General features: G+C 44.2%; 1 protein-coding gene across 2 annotated transcripts in view; it reads left to right on the forward strand.

The window, feature by feature from the left end:
* Positions 1-22,633, forward strand: part of NLRC4 (NLR family CARD domain containing 4) — a 32,398-nt gene extending 9,765 nt beyond the window's left edge. The window contains exons 2-10 of one of the 2 annotated variants that reach the window (XM_019527659.1): positions 2,744-2,795; positions 4,096-4,356; positions 8,378-10,345; positions 12,725-12,817; positions 15,757-15,927; positions 19,169-19,261; positions 19,573-19,740; positions 20,722-21,234; positions 22,500-22,633. In XM_019527659.1, the coding sequence (XP_019383204.1) occupies position 2,795; positions 4,096-4,356; positions 8,378-10,345; positions 12,725-12,817; positions 15,757-15,927; positions 19,169-19,261; positions 19,573-19,740; positions 20,722-21,038 (3,072 nt within the window). In that variant the 5' untranslated portion in view covers positions 2,744-2,794 and the 3' untranslated portion in view covers positions 21,039-21,234; positions 22,500-22,633. The remainder of the gene's footprint in view (positions 1-2,743; positions 2,796-4,095; positions 4,357-8,377; positions 10,346-12,724; positions 12,818-15,756; positions 15,928-19,168; positions 19,262-19,572; positions 19,741-20,721; positions 21,235-22,499) is intronic. The other variant, XM_019527660.1, reaches the window with a different exon arrangement.
* The last annotated feature ends 434 nt before the right edge of the window (positions 22,634-23,067 follow it).

The raw sequence follows: 23,067 nt of genomic DNA on the forward strand, positions 1-23,067 counted from the left end.
GCTTTAAATGTTTTTTCTACATACCTCAAGGTACAAGCACAGCTTGTGAATGCTGCCATGCTGGGGCACACAGAGCATCCCACAGGAGTCCAGGGGGGGCCTCTGTGTGCTCAGTGGTAAGCCCAGAAGTGAACTAGAACTACTTCCAGTCCACTTCTGGGTCCACTGGGGAGCACATGGGGGGGGCCCTGGTGCCCCCCCAGCTCAGTGAGGCACCAGTCGCAGAGCTAGGAGGATGCTGGGGGGGAGGGGAGGGGCAGCGTGCTCCCTGGAGGACCCGGAAGGGGACCAGAAGTACTTCCACTCCCCTTCCTGGTTCACTGCCAAGCACATGGAGGGCCCCCCCTGCACTCATATGGGATGCTCCAAGTGCCCCAGCATCACAGCATTCACAAACTGTGCTGGTACCTCAAGGTATGTAGAAAATACATTTAAAGCTGTGTCTATGGCTGCATCACTGATTCTCTGAATCAGCATTGAATCTTCAGATTTGGATTCAGCCAAATCAAATCACTGTCCCCGATTCAGGCCAAATCCTAATTGAACAGGGCCTGCTTTGCACACCCCTAATATTCAGTCTTCACTGTCTGCAACTACAGGAGATGCTTTACTGCTCAGTAGAGCAAATTACTTCTCAGCATGCATCACTGTTTACACGTGCAGATGCTTACTGAACAGTAATTTGCCCTACTCTGCAGTTAATTTACTACCTGAGTAGTTACTAAAATTAAAAATCAGGTAGGAAAGGCTGAGCTCAACTAATTCTAAAACTTGAAGGACACAGGAACAGATTTTAGGCACTTAAACACAGATAGCTGCTGAACAGATTTTCTAAAAGCACCTAGTAGTATGACTGCTGATACCCCTCACTCCCAACTCACAGCCCCCTGTTTTCCCAGTGTTGCTAGTGCCTCTCATTCCTAACCCATAGTCCCCAGAACCCCAGCTCTGCTAGTGCCCTGCACTCTGGATCTGCACCTTCCTGCTCCTCCCCAAGCCCTGCTGATGCCCTTCACACCCAACCCTCAGCCCCCTGTCCCCCAGCCCTGCCTGGGCCCCACACTCCAGACCCACAGCTCCCTGTCCCCCCCCAGCCCTACTGGTGCTCCTCTCTCTTGACCTGTAGCCCCTTGCCCCCCCCAGCCATCTTAGTGTCCCCGACTCTTGATCCACAGCCCCCTGCCCTGCCAGTGCCCCTCACTCCTGTTTTGGTTCCCCCCCAGCCCTGCTACCCACACACATGCACTCTCTCTCTCTTACCTGGGAGCAATTTACCAGGGCCCACATGCAGAACGTGTGACCTCTGACAGCCAGTTACCTTGCCCACTGCTCCCAGCCCCAAGCAGCTATGCTGCTAGTGCCTAGGAAAGCAAAAAGGCAGAGCAAAAAGCTGGACACTTGATCGTGTTTTAAAAACCCTCCCGGACATGAGAACAGGGGGGATGGGCATTCTAAGCTTTAGTACTTTTAGTAGATACTGAGAATGAATCTCTTATTAGGAAAATAATGTGTGGAAATGCACATGAGGATGAAAATGAATTCTTCACTTCACTGATTTGAATCAAATTGGGAACTGGAAAAGCTTGATTTGAAAAAATTTAATTTAAATCAATCCACCCTCTTAGAAGACAGCTGCATTCTGAATTACTATGCTTTTCAAGCTCAGGTGTGTATGCAAGGCCATGTATACTGTTTTCAGATGAAAGCTTTATGACTGGCCACACTTTTGTTTTCTATTTTAGAAGGAACCATACTTGTAACAGGAGGGCCTTCTCAGGGCCAATTTGCCTTTGGCCCACCCACCTGTTTCTGGGCCAACCTCCTGCCTCTCTCACCTGCCACACCTTGTTGTGGTTTAATTAAATTATCTTAATTAGATAGGAGGCTGCCCATTTTCTTGCCCCAATGCCTGGGGCGCTATCTGCGGCTCTGTTCCTCCCCTACACTGCAGCCCATGCCTCGCAGATGGCATCCATAGTTCTTATGGTCACCGGCCCCACACTTCTCCAGTCAGGACCCCTTTAAGATCCCTCTATTCAGGCACCCTACCCCATCCTCATTCAGGCTGCCTAGCTCCCTGAAACTATTACCCCTCTCAGGCATGGTCCCCCCAGGACTTTTGGCCACACAGGCCCTGGCCTTGCCTCCAAGGCCAGTCAGGAACCCCAGGCCCTCAGCTCTAGGCACCCCTCGCAGTGGGCCCTGGCCCTTTTGACCGGTCTGGTCCTGGCCCCAGCACTGACTAGTCGAGGGTACTCTATATCAGGCCTCTGAGCCTCTAGCTCCACTCTCTTTCTCTGGGGTCTACCTTCTGGACCCTACTAGCAGGTGACCCACCCAGTTGTGGAAGCTGGGGTTAAGGCACTCTGACCTGCCTTTCACCAGGGTGATAACTGGCCTGGCATTTCCTGGAGGCTCCTGTGTTACTGAGAGCCGTACCAGGCCACCCACTCCCAGCAGGGTGCAGTTTTAGGTCATGCCCAGGACCAGGAGCTTCCTAGCTATCCCCTACAGTTCCTCCCTTACCTCCAGAAGGATGTAAGAAGCCTCACAGCCAAGCAATGTTGCTGCCAGTAGGGAACTGATCAGTTTATATAGGCAGCCAGGGATCTAAAATGGCTGCCGCAATCAAGCACCTGCTGGCTGCTTGGCTCAGGTCTTAAAGTGGCAGGCACAAACAGTGCCCTGCCACAATACTGTACATAGTTTGTACTGTTCTGATCTGTTTTTGTTTTCAGTTTAGATGCCGTATTCCATGCTGCATAGTTCAAGCTGTAAAACTTGACTCTGAATAAGTAAGTCCTTTTTTCACAAGACAATGGCTTCTTATTGTACATTAAGGCAATCAGGACCTGGATATCTGACTATTTTACATTAAAGATTTTATGTGATAATACATCTCCCTAAGACTTAAAATGAAGTCAGATAAATAAAACAACTTTTAAATGAAATACATTTTATTGCTATATGTACAAATGTATATAATAAAACCTTTTAATATATATTGTGAAACAAGTTACTTTGTTTTTCTGTAAATAAACTTGAAATTAGCTTTCAAGCAGAAGTGTCACAAACTATAAGCAACTTTAATTACATTTCTCTATTTTAACCAATTATAATACAAAACTTTGGGTTTGTCACCACCTTGGACAGAATATTTTCTGAGATTTTCACGCTCCTGGGGTAAGGTGCCTAAATGTTAGGTGTTGTGACAGCAAGGTCAGTTTAGAGCTATACCCTCATGGAATTCGTAGGAGTGCCTACATGTGTTACATGCTAAGTTCTCACTGAAGTCAATGGGAATTCAGGCAGTAAGCGGGCTTTACAAAAGTGTTAAATGAATTGGGTGTATGTCTGTATCTTCTAAACCCTATTTCTAAGACTTGGACTCTTGGGCCATTTTGAAAAATTTTCTCCATGCTTTAGCAGTTAAGAGAAGTGCATTCTAATCCTGATTCTAACACTGGATTACATGGGACCTTGGGGCTTTATATCTCATTCTAATGGTTTTTGATTTCCTATCTGTAAAGTAGGGATACTAATGTTTACCTGCTGCAGAGTGGTGCTGAGAAATATAAATAAAGAATGTTTGGCATGACCAATATAACTTAACTAAGATTTTCAAAACTGGGTTCATAAAGTCTATACTTAAATATGTGAATAAGTGATGCATTTTTCAAAAGTGACTATCTAAATGTTGTGCTTAACAATTTTGAAAGTCAGGCCATTTTTTTTAGGTGCCTGAGTAAGGACTTATGATGCTAATTTTGGACACCCATTTATGAAAGACTTGGCCCATGTGGCTTCACTCCTCCTGAGAAACATGCTGCTTTCAAAGTCTTAATGGCAAAACATTGTGCTCCCTACTCTGTCTATCAGCTAGTTGGCCATGCACATTTTAAAAGATATTTTAAAAGTTATATTCCTAACATGGTGTTCTCTGCACATCATCTGCTATAATTGATATTAGATTATATTGTATTTGCTATCAAATGTAGCACCATGCACTCCTAAATTTTCAAGGGAAGAATTGATAATCTTTTTGGCAGCTACAACATACAATAGATCTAGAGCTAAAATATTCTGTTTTCTCAGTGGATTTCATTAAGAAGAACAGTGTTCACCTTATTCAAAGAATGGGAATGGTCACTGTAAAGCAGCTGGTGGATGACCTTTTTGCTAGCAATGTCCTGTCTGGTGAAGAAATGAATACTATTGTTTGTGAAAAGACTCAACAGGATGCTTCAAGAATGATGATTTTCATGGTTTTGAATAAAGGTTCAGAAGCCTGCAGAATTTTGGTTAAAGCACTTGAGAAACAAAACCCTTTCCTCTATCAGGATTTGTATGGATACTGTAAGTACTAAAGTTTATCTGTAGTGCTCATTGTTTTTTTATCTCATGCCAAGAGTTAAATGATTTTAGGAGGTGACCATCAGAACTTGCAATACACTAGTTTTTTAGATATGTATATTCTGATCCTTTTTATGGGATATAATCATTCATCAGAGAGAATTAAGCATTGAAAACTCCTATATTTTATGCAAAAGCGATTTAAAAAAAAGAAACAATAACATCCTCTGAAAGGTCCTCAACATACTGAAATCCTTTGTAATAAATGGCATATAGTTCTTCAAAGAATGAAATGCATCTGATTATTTGGAAGATGTTTGCAGGGTGAGACAATGAGGTGAACTCATGATTGCAGCTGATCACTTTGTTGTCAGCTGCAAATATTTTAAAGCATTTAAACCTAACTGGTAAGGATCTAATATTAGGAGTTGTTGGAATTAACAGAAGTTGCATGTGTTCTACTCTCACTGAAATTGTTGGGGTTTGGGAGCAAGTGTCAAGGCATGAACAATCTTCTGTTTCAGTCTTTGGCAAAATTCTTACTGACTTCAATGGGAACAAGGTTATGCCTTAAAACAGTGTTTGTCAGACTTTTGACAGAGGAGTTCCCCTGCAGGAAACTGAACTAATAGTGCCCCAGCTACAATCTCACATTTTTTATTAAAGGTCTAACCATCTTAATTTACATATTTTCCCCACACATCCAAGCTGGTGTTTCACACAACTCCGGAGGGGTATGCCCCACCCTTTGCAAAATACTACTCTTTAAAATTATCTCTGAGTTCACTCCCTTTTCTTATTTTGCATACATTCATTTTAGCTGCATTTGCACCTTCTAGGAAAACTTGGCAAAAATTTAAAACAAAAGAAAAATTAAAATTGTTGTCTACAAAGGGTCAAGCTTCCTGGATTGCATTACATTTATTTAACTGTAAGGAGACCAAGGAGAATCAAAAAAGTTTAGCTGCAAACCTGAAGAAAATGAGGGCAACTCCTAAACTGAAGTGTTCCAAAGTTCACTTAGTCCAGGAGCAGACAGAATACTGCCTGCAAGCCAGATCTGACCCACCAGGCCATTCTGTCTGGTCCACATAGCCCTCCAAAAAACAATTATTACTGGCTCACAGCTACCCCTTGGGAAGTCGAAAACAGTTGGGCTTTCAGAGATGGCATGCCATTGGACCAGGCAGGCTTTGTGTCTCCACCTCCGTGAGGCTCCCCGTACTCCAGCTGGAAGCCCCATGTGGAAGCATGGAGCACAGTGGTGCACAACTGGACAACTGGTGAGTGGGGAGGGAGCTCCTGCCTGCAGTGCCGGGAGCTCCATGTGCTGGCACAGAACCAGCCCCACTGGCCCCATAGCACACAGCTCCTGGAAGGAGAGCCAGGAGGCACATGTGGCAGCATGGAGCCCACCCGGCCCAGTGGCACATGTGGGTGTGGAGTTTGTGTGGAGGTGTGGGGGTGGGAGTGTGTGTGGGATTTGTGGATTGATGTGGGCCCCCACACCACATGTCCCCCACATGGCACACAGCCCCCATTGCTGGTAGCAGCAGTGGCAGCAGGCAGTGGTCCCTCAGGGGACTCATGCCACATGGCTCTGGCTGAGCCCTGGGAGCTGTATGTGGTGGCATGGAGCCAGCCTGCTGGCATGCACCTTTGGGGCAGACCAGGTTGACTCTGTGCCAGCATATGGGGCTGTGAGCACTGCAGCCATCGGTCAGGGCTGAGCCAACGCCATGCCTCCATGTGGGGCTTCCAGCACTCCAGCGGGGAGCTGCACATGGTTGGCATGAAGCCAGCCTGGCCAAGCCCAGTGGTGCACTCTCCTGGATGCAGTGCCGGGAGCACCACATGAAGGCATGGAGCTCCCCACCCCAACCTTTATGGTGCATGGACCAGGAGCTGTGGGGAGTTGTGCCATCAGGCCAGGTGGGCTCCGTGCCTCCACATGGAGCTCCAAGCACTGCAGCCAGGAGTGTGCACCACTAGACCAGGCTGGCTTTCTGCTTCCATGGGAGGCTCCCCACTGAAATACTCAAAGCCCCACATGGAGGCACAGAACTGACCCATTGGTGTGCTGCTCCCACCTGCACTACCAGGAGCCCCATGTGTTGGCACAGAGCTAGCCCAGTCTGGTCCAAAGATGTGCAACAATAGGCCAAGTTGGGCTGGCTCCATGCTGCCATGTGCAGATCGAGGGACTCAATTGCAGTTGTGTGCCACCAGGGGCTCTGCCTGCCACAGGTCACAAGTGCCCCGAGGGCCCGCCACCTGCTGCTGCTGCTACCACCGACAGTGTGGGGGGGCACATGCAGCCACACACCCCCAAACCCCCCTGCAAACCTACCCACACACCTTCCACAAACCCCACACCCACCTCTTATACTTCCCCATGAACCCCACACTCACCCACCTGCACACACTCCCACATCCCCCACAGACCACCCCCCACAAATCCCCAACCCACACATGCACACATCTCCACACCCCTTCACAACTACTCACCCCACCACAAATCCCCCCACACATGCACAGCCCACACCCACCTCCCCAACCACACCCCAAACCTTGCACACATACAATATAAAAGAGTACGGCTTTATTTTGAGCTGTTATTTTGAGCTATTATGCAATCACCTCTATTTACACTATGGGAATGCACGGGACAAAATCTTTTTTGAAATAAAATTAAAATACGTTATAGTAGATGTTTGATTTTTAGTATATGATTTGGGTTTTTTTCTGGTTCCAATATGGCACCGGCCTCCCCAGGAGTACTTCCGGGGCAAGGGGAGGGACTTCCAGTGGCAAAGGTCAGGGGTTAAGGAGTGGGACTTCCAGTCACAAAATAGCGACCAGGGGGCAGGGCACTTGTCAAAGGGTAGGGCCCTTGACAGCTCACCAAAAATCATTAAGCAGCCGTCCAGCTGAAATAATTGCCCACCCCAACCTAGTCCAAATTTCAGGTGCTATCAGTTGCTCCTAAATAACCTTTCAGATCCATTTGCTACTGTTTCATGAACAAGTAAATCCTATTCCCGTCAGATACTTGTCTGTGTTCACACAGATACACCTATATTTACCCTTGAGCAGAGAATCAGTTTAAAGGCTCCTCAAGTAAGGACTGAGGTGGAACTGATGGAGTTCACACTGGATGCATTTACAGGAGACACTTTATTCTACATAAGACTAATCTAATGAGTAGAAAAGCGTCATCATTTACACATGCCCAGCATTTACTGCACAGTAAATTAGTCTACTGCACAGTTTGCTATTACCTGTAGAAACAGGTAGATTAGCCACACTGTAGTTACTGTCCATTAGCGCATGTGTAGGTGCTAACTGGGAGCAATTTTGCTGCTGCCTAGCTAAGCCCCCATGTGGGTGAACCTGTGCTGGCTGCAGGGTCAGCTGTCTCCTGGTCCCATACATAAGGGGACCCATTCCCATATGCACAGAGCTGGGAGAGCTGTGAGCCTACAGGGGCAAAAGTGCATGGGGCTAGGAGACAGCTGCCCCTGCAGCCACACAGCTCTCCCTGCCCCATGCACATTGGGACTGGCCTCCATGCCCCCTGCTAGCCCCTGGCTTTGCACCTGGGGGAGCCCAGAACTCCCCCTGGCTGGCACGGTGGGGCAGAAAAGGGCAGAAACAGTCTTGGACCGGGCTGCTCCTGTTGGGTGCAAATCTGTGCCTGACGGGGTACATGTGTAAATATGTTCTCAGGATCAGTTTACTGTGCCTTTTTTACTGTACAGTAACCTTACTGCACTTTAATTGAACATGTAGACACACCCACCATGCTGGTCTTGTGCATAAGAGTGATTTGATCACTTTGAGTTAAACCTAGTCTATTGAATGGACAAGTAAAGCAAATCATGTCTCTGACTTATCACCATTTGGTCTATAACCAACATGCAAATTTAGCCAGGTTTTCTCTAGATCAAATTTTAAATGCAATTCTAATCAACAAAACCACTGATTTATTTAATTCAGCCTATATATGCTCTGTTTGTTTTAGGTATCACTAGCCAAGTGAAACCAGACTTGGATGACTTGGCTCAGGATTTAATGGACTTGTATCTATCTCCATTCTTCCAAAAATTTCATCCATTGGGCAGTGATATTGACATCATTTTTGATTTGAAAACAACCTTTACAGACATCTTGCTTTGGAATAAAGATACGCATAACACCAGGAAAGGGCAACTCACTTTAAGCATCCTTTTGGGTGAATTAAAAACCCCCTGCATAATAGAAGGTGAAGCTGGCAAAGGCAAAACAACCCTTATGAAGAGAATTGCTGTACTATGGGCTTCTGGGAATTGCCCTGCTTTGACTCATTTCAAATTTGTTTTCTTTATCAGCCTAAGCAGTGCAAAAGAAGGACTTTATGAAACTGTATGTGATCAGCTTCTTACAGTTCCATATACCATACCCAGGCAGGACTTCATGAGGATGTTGCTGGAACTAAGACAAAAGGTTCTTTTTCTATTAGATGGATATGATGAATTCAGGCCCTCAGCCTGCCCAGAAATAGAAGCAATGATTAAAGAAAACCACAAATTCAAGAATATGGTCATTGTTACTACCAGGACTGAGTCTATTCGTAAGATCAGACAGTTTGGTTCACTCATTGCTGAAACAGGAGATCTAACAGAGGAGAATGCTAGGCAGCTCATTAATAATGTCTTGGAATATGAGCTGGCCAAGGGTCTGCTAATTCATCTAGAGGAAACTAATTTCATGAAGAATCTTATGAAGACACCACTCTTTGTTGTCATTGCCTGTGCCATCCAAATGGGTGAAAGTAATTTTAATTCAAGCACACAAACAGCACTTTTCTGCACGTTGTATGACCTGATGGTGCAGAAAAATAAGTACAAGACAGAAACAATAACAGCAAATCACATTAAACTGAGCATAAATCATTGTGGAGACCTAGCCCTAGATGGAGTACTTGACCAAAGGTTTGATTTTCAGTCTGAGGATTTGTCCAGTATCAAAGAAGAAGTTCTGCTGGCTTCAGGTCTTCTAAATAAATACACAGCTCAAAGGCTAACGCCAGTGTATCGATTCTTTCATAAATCCTTTCAGGAATACACTGCAGGCAGAAGACTCTGCAGCCTATTGACATCCTCTGAGGACACAGAGGTGGCTAGAGGGTTTAGTTACCTACAAAAAATGGACAATATTTCAGATATTACCTCTACTTACTGTAATTTGCTTCTTTATACCTGTGGATCCTCTGTAGATGCTACTAGAATAGTCATAAAACATCTGACAGCAGTCTATCAGCATGGAAGTCTTTTTGATCTGCCTTCACTAAGTGATCCATCTTTGGAAGGAGAACCTGAAAAGGTGGAAAATGCAAAGCAGCATGAAGTTTTGCAGGCAACTAACCTGAATTCTTTTGTGGAATGTGTCATTAACTTATTTTATGAAAGTCGCTCAAAATCATGCTTGAGTGGAGAATTTGAAGAATTCTTTCATGGTAAGAGACTATATATTAATACTCAAAGCATCCCAACATACCTCTTTGGGTTTTTTAAACACTTACCTAATTGTGTCAGTGCACTGGAACTCATTAAATTAGATTTTTTTGGAAATTCCTCACTGGATAACATGGAAGATGAGAACACAAGAAATCCCCAAACTTATATCCCTGAAAAGGCTGTCTCCTTGTTCTTCAAATGGAATCAGAAAATCAGGGCTTTAGAGATTACACTCCAGAATTTTAACAAGTTAAAGAAAAATGATATTAAGTATCTAGGTAAAATATGCTGCTCTGCCTCAAGTCTCAGCCTGCAAATCAACAGAAGTGCTGGCATTGCAGGAACATTGAAGAAAGTCCTTGAAACCTGTAAGAATATGCAAGACCTTATTGTAGAATCCACGCCTCTTACCACAGAAGATGAACAACAAATCATAGCAATGACAAAGCTGAAAAAAATAAATATAAGAGATCTGCAGAGCAAACATCTAGAAGGTACAGTATTGTGATCTGTAAGTAGCTAGTGCAATCTCTGGGAATAATGTGGACCACAACATGTAGCTCATTGACACCTTTTTCTTTAATGTGGAAGATGTCTGGCTTTGATCATTATGGGAACTACTAATATCACTGGACCACACTTCCACATTCAAGATGAAGTTGACTGCAGTCTGTTGTATCCTTAGCCTTTGCACTCCTGCAAAGTGTCATTTCAGCTCCTTGTTGGGCAAAGATTCAGTATTCTTGCTGTAAGATTGTTCAAAATCTCTGTAACACTGCCCTTTAAAAAAAACCTGGATGTTTATTTACACAAGAGATACATAGATGGGATTTTTACATAGGAGAGATTTTTTACATTTTGGAAGATCACCAGTACAAATAATCTAGAGTAAATGATGATAAAGTCTGTAGATGAAACAATTATACTCTTTTCACAGTTTCATAGTAGCTAGGGTCAGGAGGGACCTGAACAGATCATCTAGCCTTACCCCCGCCACAGGCAGGAATGAATGCTGGGTTCACAAGACCCCAGACAGGTGATCATCCAGGCTCCTCTTGAATTTGCCCAAGGTAGGGGCGAGAGCCACTTCCCTGGGAAGTTGATTCTAGATTTTGGCCACTCTAACTGTAAAATATTGCCTTCTGATCTCTAACCTAAACCTATCCTCCATCAGCTTATTACCATTGTTCCTTGTCACCCCAGGTGGTGCTGGGGAGAAAAGGGTTCTACCTATTTGCTGTTGATCTCCCCTGATGAGTCTGTAGGCAGCCACCAGGTCCCCCCTCAGGCTCCTCTTTTTGATGCTGGCTGCTGCATATCCTATCATAGATATTACTATTTCTTTACCTTAGCTTTCACCATAGGTTCAAAGATTTTAAAGGCAACAAGGGACTATTATGATAATCTTGTCTAACCTTTCCCAAAATATAGGCCAGCAGCTTTCACAAAGTAATTCCTGCATCAAACTTAGAATTTCTGGATGAGCAAGCACATACATTTTACAAAAATATCCAGAATTAACAACTTCATATGGTAGACTATCTGCTACCACTTTGATGAGTTGTTCCATTAATTAATAACTTTTCTAATGTTGAATACATTTGAAAATACTCCCTTCCTCTCAAATTTGCAACCCAGCACTAAGGGATAGAAAATAACAAGCCCCAAGCACAGAAAAATTGCACAGGTTCTTCAGTGTAAGGTGTCTGGTTTTCTGGAATTAGGAGAGGGACATACTCATTGCTACAGGATGTGAGGCCTACCTAACACAAGAGCCTTACACAGTTAGAGCATGGCAGAAAATAAGTGGGGGGCTGCTGCAGCATAGACCCACTAACTATTGTGCTCCAAAGTCTCTTTCATTTTGATTTACATCTTTGAATAGATGCAACTTTCAAATATACACTCTCTCAAAAGTTTCTGCATCCATTATACATCTAATATGACATTTCACTCATATTTCCTGCAGAACCCTAAAAGTCTGCAATAGGGAAAAGCATTATTGTCTGGTAATAAAACAGTGCATATGCTTGAGTACTTAAAAAAAAAACTTGAACAAATACTAAACAGATTTTAATCAGAACGTGAAAAGGAACATCTTCCATCTGGGATATATTTTGTTGCCAAATTGCAAGTTTCTGACAATTTCTATTAAAACACTAGGGGCATTTTTACACATAGATGCGCCGCAGCACTGGGCGCTTTGAAAAGCACCCTGCGCTGCAATGCTTGCAGTTGTATAAGCAGTGAAATCTGTGCCAGTGCTGAGAAAATGGTGGCGGTGCATTTTTGAACTAAAACACATCAGAGGTGCTTTAGTTCAAAACTGCACTGCCGCCATTTTCTGTGCAAAAATAAAAATCTCATTCTCAGACAGAAACCAAAGGTGTCTGAAAACCTGACACTTAAAAAAAAAAGGTCTAAACACCTAAAAAAAAAAGTCCTCTATTGAATTGGCGCACTTATGCAGGACTTAACCACAGGCATTACTGTTTCTGTAAGATAATATCTGAAGAACTACTATTCATTACTGTTTCTGTAAGATAATATCTGAAGAACTGTCATGTGTAAGAAGAGATGGTAATGAATTACAATTTCAACAGGAATCACAAGTTTCCATTTTCAGGTTATTGCTTGTTTAAATCTTAGTTTGAATTTTGCATTAACACTTTCTAATTTAATCAAATTTTAGTTTGCTAGAAATCTGCAGTCTCTTGTCAAAGATTGTACTTAGAATCATATTTGGAAACAGCTTTTTTATTTACTTTTTACAGGAACTGTTATTACAGAACTATAACTTGACCTACAACTGAGTTTGTTACAGTGCAAAAAATGGCAATGTGACTTACTAATTTATGGTTCTTTTCTGGCAGGTGGACTTATTGATGGAATACACAACCTAATTAACATTGAAAAGCTCATCTTTGACAATATAAAGATGAATGAGAGCGATGCTAAAAAATTAGGTAATACACACTTTAATATTTCACACAATAATTATTTGCTTTTCAGATACTGAATGTATAGACAGTTGGCCTCACATTCCTGCACTGTGAGGACGTGAATATTCTATCATCTGTTGATAGAAAAGTCATTTCTTCTACATGTGCAATAAGGTCTTGATTTGACCTGCATGACCTTAGGCTCCTGGCACATGTTCATTTTAAGGCACCATGGGATCTGATCCCCAATCCCAACAATAATTCCTCCTGGCATTCCACATGTGACAAGGCAGCTGATTGTTAGCCCTAGCCCCAGGATAGCACCAGGGCTGTTTTAGGATTGGGGCTGGGACTGTTGAAGGGTTTTACTCCAGGGAGTTTAGACCCTGCACCTGACAGCTTCAGTGTCCAGCAGCAGTCCAGTAGGACTACGAATTGTGGGCTCCTGATTTAAAGTCACTAGCAGAAGTGCTTCTCCCTCTGGGAGCCTCTAAACCCCATCCCAGGAAGAAAGGGAGCTGTGTGTTCTTGGGTTTAAAGTCCCCGGAAGGGGAAGCCCTTCCTTCCGCACAGCAGGGAGTTTGGTCAGGGGAGGTTAAACTCTATAGCAGGGGAGTCCTTCCTGCCAACAGAAGCCCTAGTTGGAAAACTGGGGCTGCCCTGGTAGCTGGTGCCAACAATCTGCTGATTGTCAACACTAGTTCTGGGACAGCCCCTGGGACATGCCATCTGTTTAAGTTAGACTACCCTACAAACCAGCCATACAAATATTATACATGGAAATTTTTATGGCTGGTTTGCCATTTTATGGTGCCTTAAATTGGATGCATGCATAGTATCCTTGCTATTGATTCTGCAATTAACACATTAATTGTGGCATAAATGTAACATGTAAAGGGACCCATACTGTTATGAGGTATTAATGTCCTCCAAATAATATATGCCATAGTCAAACGAACATAAAGGGTCAGATCCTTTTCTTTCCTGCACTTTTGCATTTTCCGGGATGGGACATTATGTCAAAGACAATGAAAGACACTTCTCCCCCATAGAAAAGGTCCAGGTTTTCCAGAGGTTCTAAGATATTGCCAGGCAGAATGATTTTGCAGTGGCCAAGGCTACTTGCATTGACCCTCTTTATATTCTTTGGAAATTAGATTTGGGGGGAGAAAGGTATTTACAGCTGGCTGTCAACAATAAATGGAGAACTTCTTTGACTAGACTTAGGACCAAACAGATGCCCACAGCTGTTTTGGCTGGATGTAGACTTTCCATTCCAAGGGCTAAAAGATGTTGCCCAGCCTGTTTAGAAGTTTTGGAAGACACTGTTCATTATGTCTTAGAATGCCCTCTATATAATGACGTAAGGAAAAATATTTATCACCATTCTTGCAGAAATTTATATACTTCTCAAATAGAGAGAAATTAATACGGCTCCTTCAGCAAACAGATCCATATTTAGTAAACTATCTTGCAATTTTTTCTTACAAGGCTGAAGCGATCAGAGCTAAACATTCTTTATTGTTCATATGACTGATAAACTTTATCACTGTATTAGCTTTTTTACTGTGTTAATTGTGGACCTATGCACAACATTTTTATAGATTCATGATCTGATTTATCACCATTTTTGCATTTGATTATACAGGTTTCCCTCATTTTATGTGGGTTTTGAATGTGGGAATTCGCTCTTATGCAGTAACCCTTTCTATACCAAAAATTGTTATATGCGAGGTAAATTCACTCTTATGCAATCGGTGTGGTGGAAGCCCACAGTCAGCTGCTTTGTGCAGTGCATTGTGGGAGTGAAGTGCACCAAAATAGAGTTTCCTGTGTGGATCTGTGTTCCTCGCTCATTGTCTGCGACATGTGTTTCTGTAGTTGCCATCCCCATTATGGTAACATTCACCACCACCCTGTGCTTGTGTATACTGTCTGCTGTTGGCAAGTACCAAAATTGTTTTGTAAAAATGGTAGAAATGGATCTGGGGGTCAGTACAGTCGAGGTTTTGGGACATATCCACATTTGTTTCATTGTAAAGTGGGTTCCCTATATGTGAATTCAAGTTATGTGCTGTTTTCCAGGAACGCATGTACAACATAAAGCAAGGGAAACTTGTATTAATTCTATGAGTAGGAATAATGTTTTTATAATTGTTGGCCCTATTTTATTATTATATTTGCATTTCTGTTATTTTTGTATAAATTTATACTATGGTTATATGTTATGTTGTTTTGGGGAGCTTTCAACCAGAATCCTTAATAAATTAAATTGAATTGAACTGAAGGGTTGGATCCCTGGGGCTGGCCAGCCTACTTAAAATGCAAGTCAGGAGGTACCAGGCGTGGCTTGTGAACACTGAGATGGTGGGGCAGATGGAGTGTCCCATAGGGGTGTGTGGGGGGGTCCTCCATGTGCTTTGTGGGAGACCCACAAGTGGACCAGAAGTATGGTGACCGGTGCCTCCTGGGTCTGGGGAGGCACCTTGGGTTTCCCTGTGGCTGATTGCCAAGTCGGGGGGGCACAGGGGAGTCTGCTGCAAAGCACACGGGGGACCCTCCCCCATGCTCCTGTGGGATGCTCCATCTGCATTACCATCTCAGCGTTCACGAGCCATGCCTGGTACCTCAAGGTACATAGAAAAAACATATAAAGCTATGTCTATGGCCAAATCGCTGATTCTCCAAATCAGAATCAAGTCTTCAGATTTGGCCAAATCAGATCAGGACAGTGATCCAAATCAACAAATCAAATCACTGCCCCCCCAGCTGGGCTGAATCCAAATCTGAATCGAATACTGCCCACTCTCCACACCCCTATTATACAATATAAACATAAAAGTAGTAGTGATATGTCCTATGAATTAATCTCTACTTTTTTCCTCACTCAAAACATCACTAAACAAATATTGGAACAGGGTGTTCTTAGCACCGTTATCTGCTTTTTCTCATTCCATTCATAGCTGAAAGCATCAAGCTTTTGAAAAAGCTGCATTTGTTGCATTTGAGTCATTTGACTGACATTGGAGATGGAATGAGGTGCATAGTAAGAGCCATCTCTGCTGAACTAGGTGATCTTGAAGAAATCCATCTAGTTAATTGTTGTCTCTCTGGGGATGCTGTGGAAATATTGGGTGAGTATAGAAATGATGGAATATGCAACATGAACAGTAGGAGATGAAAATAAAAAAGGAACTGTACAGAAAGAAGAATACAAATAGGGATGAGTATAAAGCAGCATTTCTTAAATTTGTAGACCCAAGGCACCCCTCTAAACTTTTCTGAATTTAAGGACACCCTGTTTCAAAAAAACAATTTCACTTGTTTATTGACTACGTAAAAATAATAGAGCACTTCTTTTATTACAAAGAACTCAGAAAGACTACAACAGGGAAACTCTTCTGGCACTATGGATTCTTGTTTGAAATCTGAGTTTATCTTGTGAAGCACATATAGGTGTTTGCATATGTAACAGTGCTAATATTGTGCAGCATCCTGCAGCACATTTAAAAGAATTTCTTCGGATCCTAGGGTACTGTGACACCCCAGTTGAGAACCACTAGCATAAATAGTGCAAGCATGCAAGGGAAAGGCAAAAGTGCAACATGAATTTCATTTAGCAAAGGACAAAAGACAACTGGGCCGTTTTCTATACATAAACTAGAAATGAGGAGCAGGCAAACTAATGCTCTAGTCCATTTATAAATAGGAAAGGAGAGCAAACAACAGATGAGGACAGAAGATTGAAGAATCAATCCTATTTTTTGGTTGAGTCTTCACAAAAAAGTGAATTATGATCAAGGAAGTTAATTTTAAGAAGTAGATAGGAGTGCAGGCAGGAGTGTGGAAAGAACAGAGGGTATTTAGATACAGATACAGTAGATGTATTAAACTTGGCAGAAATTGATTAAATGAACTCTACAGTAAGTACTTAAAGAATTAGATGAAGCTATTTCTAAACCACTGGCAATTGTCTTGAGAATTATAGGAGGACAGGGGAGGTCCGCAAGTACTAGAGAAGAGCAAAAAAAGTTGCTATCTGTAAAAAAGGGTCAGAAAGAAAATTCAGGATATTATACACTACTTAGCTTAATTTCTAGAAATCTTCTGAGCTAGGGACAGGCATTCAAAGAGCCTGAGCCTGAATTGATTCCATCTTTGCAGGTTAGTTTAACCTGCATAGATTGTACCAATTTGCTAGTGGATAGACATTCACTTTTGATTCAGGAAATGCAGGCACATGCCTGCAGTGGCTCAGGGCAGAGGCCAGGGGCACTGAAGTTAGCCCTCCCTTCCTTTCTGCAGTACTGAGCTGGGCAGGGCAGGGGCTGTGTGGCCACCCTTGGCAGGATGCTATGATTAGGGAGAGGTTTAAACTCCCACCCTGGCCTGCACAGTGACCAGCTGGGGTGTGCCTGACGTGGGAGGGGAAGCATCCATTTTCAGGCTTTTCTCCCAATTGCAGCTTAAGGGGCAGGGAATGTTGCCAGACCCCAGCCCCAGCTAGCACTGTGAGGCAAAGGGTGGGGGAAGGAGGAACTGCTTGTGTGGACTGCGTGCATCTGTATTATCCTGATAGCTAGTGCTTCGTATTTGCTGACCACACGAACAGGTCCCATTCATTGCAAACCAGGTAATTTTTTACACCTTTCTCTGTCCCCTATTGAACACTGACAAATTGTGGGACAGGGAAGCTGCACTCTAACCAGGCTCAGTAATTGATGGATGGAAGGAATCACCAGCATTATTTGCTGCATGGTGAAACTTCATTTGATGTAAGAGTTTCAGGGTGGGAGATGCCTCTGGCTTTGAAGCAAGCCAGCAGCCACCAGCCTGCAGGGAACTTATCAAAGCACAAAGCTTGTCAGCCCATCAAGAAAACAAAAGCCTCTCACTCATTAGTTCAAGCTCTTCTTACCACAGGATACAGTCATTTTCAAAGGCATTTGCAAGCCACTGGTTTCTTGCTCAGGAAGAAAGGAGGGACGGGGGCTCGCTGACAGACATTACCAGCTGACCTTCTTATTAATTCCAGAAAGCCCTAAGTGGAGACTGCCTTTGTTCTGTCTGCCTTTGTTCCAGTGAAATTGCAGATATGCGCATAGACACCTCTCAGCATTAGCTAGCATAAAGGGTGGTGTCGCTGAGGTCCATGCTGCTGGGGTCCCTGCTGTGGGAGAAGGGTGAGGGGAAATCCCTGCTTGAGCAGCAAGTGGCAGGGAGAAGAGGGAGGGCAGAGGGAAGCCTGGCAGATGCTGCTGTGCCCCTGCCAGGCAGACCCCAGCTGCTGTCTCCCACCCCTTCTCAGCCAGAAGTTTCAAAAACCTGTTTGACCCAAATCAGTTTAGTCTGATACTACATTCAACCTGGTTTATCTTTAAACAATTTCAGCCATTTTGAAACTGGCTTATGTGCACTGAACTTATGTTCTGTTACAGGTTTAAACCAGTTTCTGATCACTTAAACTGGTTTATGTGTAACTTGTGTCCCTAGCCCACTGGAGGAAATGGTACAATCAATTCATAAGTACCTGAAAGCTAACAAGATGCGTGGACAGCCTGGCCTTTTCCAGTTGCATAGGGAAGGGAGTATGGCCTGGACCCAACTGGGCAGGATAGAGGGAAGGGGTCATGGGGGGAGACTTGGCTCTAACCAGCTATACAAGGGGAAGAGGCATGGCTAGCCCTATGGGAGGAGGAGGGCATGGCCTGGTGGAGGGAAGGGGGAAAAAGGGGCGTGGTCCAGTCCAATGGGGGGGAAAGGGATGCAGCCTGGCTCCAACCCAACTATGCAGAGGGTAGGGGACATTGCCTGGCTTTGATCTGGTCATGTAGTGGGGAGGGTCATGGCCTGGTTCTGACCTACTGCTCAGAGCTTGAGATTTTGCAGCGGGGAAGGGGTGGCAGTATTAACTGCCACTGGTCTCCTGCTGCCAAATTTCCTGACCCATGGGAAGCCCCACAGGCCAGATTTCAAGGCTCCACAAGCCACATTTTGCCTTCAGGCCAGAGTTTGAGCACCCCTGCCATATATAGTTTTGGGCACTGTAGATAAATTGGTGAGAGTCCAGGTAGAACATGAATAAGTGGTTTAGAAAACATGAAAAATGGAAGAAAATTGGGTTGGCTTTGTCTAGAAAAGAGGAGAGAGATGTGGGGGGAATATAACAAAAGGCTGTTATAAACATGTTGGTGATTGATAGTTCTCTATGACCACAAGGGAAGGACAAAAAGAAATCAGCTTAATTTGCAACAAAGAAGATTTAGGTTAGATATTAGGAAGGACTTTTTAACTGTTATGGTGATGAAACACTAGTACAAGAATCTGACTGCAATTAAAACAGCAATAATAAGTTTTTTTCTTTATATCTCTTAGCTCAGAATCTTTGTAATTTACCAAAACTGAATGTACTTGATTTATCTGAAAATTATTTGGGAAAGGATGGAAAAGTTGCAGTTCGCAAACTAGGTAAGACAGAAGATTTCTTTTGATGAAAAGTTAAATTGAGGGATACACCTCATGTTGGGGTCTGTACAGGTGGTTATAAATTAATTAATTTCTAAGTGAGAAATAACTCTAGAATCATTCCATCTCAGTATAGCAGGTTGCATTGCACAGGATGGCGGGTGACAGATTATGAGTGCAACTGGCTGCTTTGTTTGCTCAGTCATTCGTTGCTGAGGCACTTAGAGTATGAAAGTCAGTGTAATTTAACTCTCTTCTATGATTTTACACTGAAATGTAACAATCACTAAAATTACAGTTATCATTTTATATAGCTAACAGCTTGAACATCCTTCCAAACATGAAAGTACTGATGCTTCCTTGGGGAGATGATGTGAATATCTGCCTGAGTGAGCTGCTAGTGCAGCTCAAAACAATGCCACAGCTGACAAAACTCGGATTGAATAGATGGAGCCTTACTGATGTTGAGGTTAAAGTTCTAGGTAAGTACAATTACTGCAGAAGGATGAAAGTTGGACAAAAGCAGAACAAAAATAAATACTGGTAAATTAGGAAGCCTCAAATGATGTGAAATGAATTGAAAGTTAAGTAGAAACTCAGTTTCATGATTTCACATTTCTATTCTTAGTGGTTTCTAATAATAAAAATGAAATAACAGTGGGTTTGTGTGGGATAGAAATAAAAATGCAATTTAATTAAACAAATTGCATAAGCAATGCAAGGGACCCTAAAACAGCTGGAGACTGTTGGAGCAGAATTTCCTGTCCACTAACAGAGGCAATTGTTCCATCTCCTGCACCAGCCACAGAGGTGAGACAAGTGTAGGGCTGAGTGGTGTCCCAGTATGCCTCATCTTCCCTGATCTGACATCTGTTACAGTTCTTATCCCAGTGGCAAAGTTAGGTCAGACCCCTTGCTGAGCTAACGCTCTGCAGGAGGCAACAGCTGAGGATCAGAAAGCTGCACCCAGTTTCCTGAAGCTGCCACTGTCCACTACATCTGAGCATAGCAAAGGGAAAAGCAAAGTTGAAATGAATGACAATTTTCCATGGCCCTGACCCTGTAATGTTTTGTGCACTGGTGGACCCTGGCATGAATATGTAGAACAACTAAAGTCAATTAATCTTTTTGTGGGTAGAAGGATCCCATTTTACTCAGCAAACTCTGTGTTTGAGACTTAATGAAGAATAGCTTGGGATTGGTATGAGTAACACAATGAGGCCTGTGGACATTGATACTTTAGCTTTGATAGTTCTTCACGCAGAAACCCCCCCAACATGTAAGCCTATTTTTAAGTCCAAGTCAAGACTGCAATTTTTAAGCATGCATTAAGTCCTCATGGCTTCAACAAAACTAGAGCATGTGTTCAAGTGTTGCCCTAAATAGGGATTTTTTTCTGAACTGGGGGCTTAATTAAAGTCATACCCAGTCACTTTTTAATGTATACTTATATATGTTCACAGGTACATTTTTTGAGAAAACACCATTGGAAGACCTCCAGCATTTAGACTTGGCAATGAACTGTGTGACAAGTAATGGCTGGCTTTCTTTCATTCAGGCACTGGTAAATCTCAACAAATTGAGATTTTTAGACTTTAGCAGCAAATGTGACTTGGTACCTGACCCACTGTTAATCTGCAAAATGAGCCAAGTGCTAACTACACTGAATTACTTAAAAGAGATACGGTTGACTGGCTGGAAGTTAGATGATCATGATCTGGGACTTATTAGTGATGCAAAAGTGAGCTGTGGAAAAGAATTTCAGCTAGTGAATTCTTAAACAAGGCCAGCCTCAAGTGAGAGCAGCAACTTGAGCTCTTGTACTTTGATAACCTCTCTTACACATGGCCATGTCCTAGTTCAGCAGCTCCAAGGCTGACTGAATCTCCCATCTGTCAGCAAGACTGGAGAGAGAAAACCCTGATCAACTCCTCTGGCAGAAAGAATAAGGAAGGAGAGAACTCATGGACTGGTCAGTGTCACAGGGGCACTCAGGTGCCCTGTTGCTATGAAGGGATAAGGGCAGCTGCCAATCTTCAGGGCAGCACAGGTGCCGGTTGCTGGGACAACCGTACTGGTCAGGTGACCAGAAGGGGGCAGGGCCGGGCCCTTATAAACAGCCCAGGCCGAAGCCTAAGAAGCAGTTTTCCTCTGGCAGCCTAAGGAACAGCAGCTCTGCTGCAGAGCAGAGCAGAGCAGCCCGACTGCCCGAGCGTCTGCAGCATGGTATGGGGTGGAGAGAACCCTAACAGGGAGGCTGGGAAGGCGAGCCATGGTGGCACAGCATTCGCGTTCTAGCCAGGGGGTTTATTTTGAGTTATAGCTGGTTGGCTCAGGGCTTTATGTTCCCTGGTTTGTTATTGTTATAGTGGAGGACCGGGAGAGGCTGTAGGGGTTGGAGGAGGCCTCAGGGGAACTCCCCAGTAGCAGGGGGGTTCCAGGTGCCCTGTAAGGGCACAGCGAGCGGTGCCAGGAAGGGCACAGCTGTTTGGCGCTGGGGTGGGGCTGCGTTAGGCGTGTGTTGACCTCAGCCCTGCGGGGGCGATAGCCGGAGAAGCCCGAGCAGGGCAGGAGACTCAGATGGAGGGTCAGGAGGCCAGGCACGGCTACGGCCACCTGAGCCCCAACTGTGGGAAGCGCGGGAGACAAGGCCCGAGTGCATGCAGGACCGTGGGAAGTGCGAGGCGCAGGCCTGAGTGCAGGTGACCATGGGACGTACGGCAGGCAGGCCCCAGTGGGGCACTGCCTGTAAGGGAGAAGCCCCGGAAGAGGGGCAAGCCCATTGAGAAGCCCCGGAGGGGGAGCAAGCCCAGTGAGAAGCCCGGTGAGGGCAAGGGGCGCATGAGCGCAGAGAGACTGGCCCCAGTGGGGCACTGTCTGTGTGCGAGAAGCCCCCAGGAGGGGGCGCATACTGCGAGAAGCCCCCAGGAGGGGGTGCGTATGGGAGAACAGATTGGCGGGATAATGCCTGGTAGATCTGCGAGGCTTGGGGCGTGCTAAAGGGGAGGTTGGAGGCATGCGTAGCCCATAAGGCTGGGGGTGCACCAGGTCACTCCTTACAGAGTAGAGGCCAGGACAAACATAGCACCATGTCCGAGGGGACAAAAGGCAGCCTCCCTTTAAAATTATATAACAACAAGACGTGGCAGGACAGAAAGAGGGTTTTGGATCATCTACTTGGCACGGTAGGTGGCACTAGAGAGATCACAGCCGCTCCTAGGCCCCACTCCGTGACAGTCAGCTTCTGTCAGATTGACACCCTGCACATTGGAAGCTGTGTTTTTTAGGTGTATGTACATTTTGTGGGTCCATTTTTAGCACTGCTGCTAATTATGAAATTAATGGAAAGTTCTTAATAAAAAGACAAAAGTCCAGTGCTTCTGGTAAAAGATATAGTTTATAGAAGCCCGGTGTACTGTGCCTGACATTGCACAAGGAAACCTACTGTCTAGTCTAGTCATGCCTTTAAAATAGCTGTAAGCACAATCTGTCCTTTAGGATGCCTATACACATGCAGGAAGGCATTCTGACGCACTGTAATTACAGTGTATTGGAGCAGACTTGATTAATTGAGTCTGCTGGAGGATGGTAATTACTGCTCTCCAGCAGACACCAGTTTCCCATGTATCAGCGTCCCTGTGCTGAAAACTGGTGGCAAGGGTGCTTTAACTAAAGCTTGATCAATAAGCTTTAGTTAAAGTGCCCCACTGCCATTTTTCAGCACAGGGATGCTGATGCACAAGGTGCTCCAGGAGCTTTAAATTACAGTGACTCTTGGAGCCACTCTAATTAAAGCCACCCTTCCCCCT

The sequence above is a fragment of the Gavialis gangeticus genome, unplaced genomic scaffold (assembly GCF_001723915.1).
Source record: "Gavialis gangeticus isolate Ggan-Ray unplaced genomic scaffold, GavGan_comp1, whole genome shotgun sequence".
NCBI lineage: Eukaryota > Metazoa > Chordata > Crocodylia > Gavialidae > Gavialis > Gavialis gangeticus.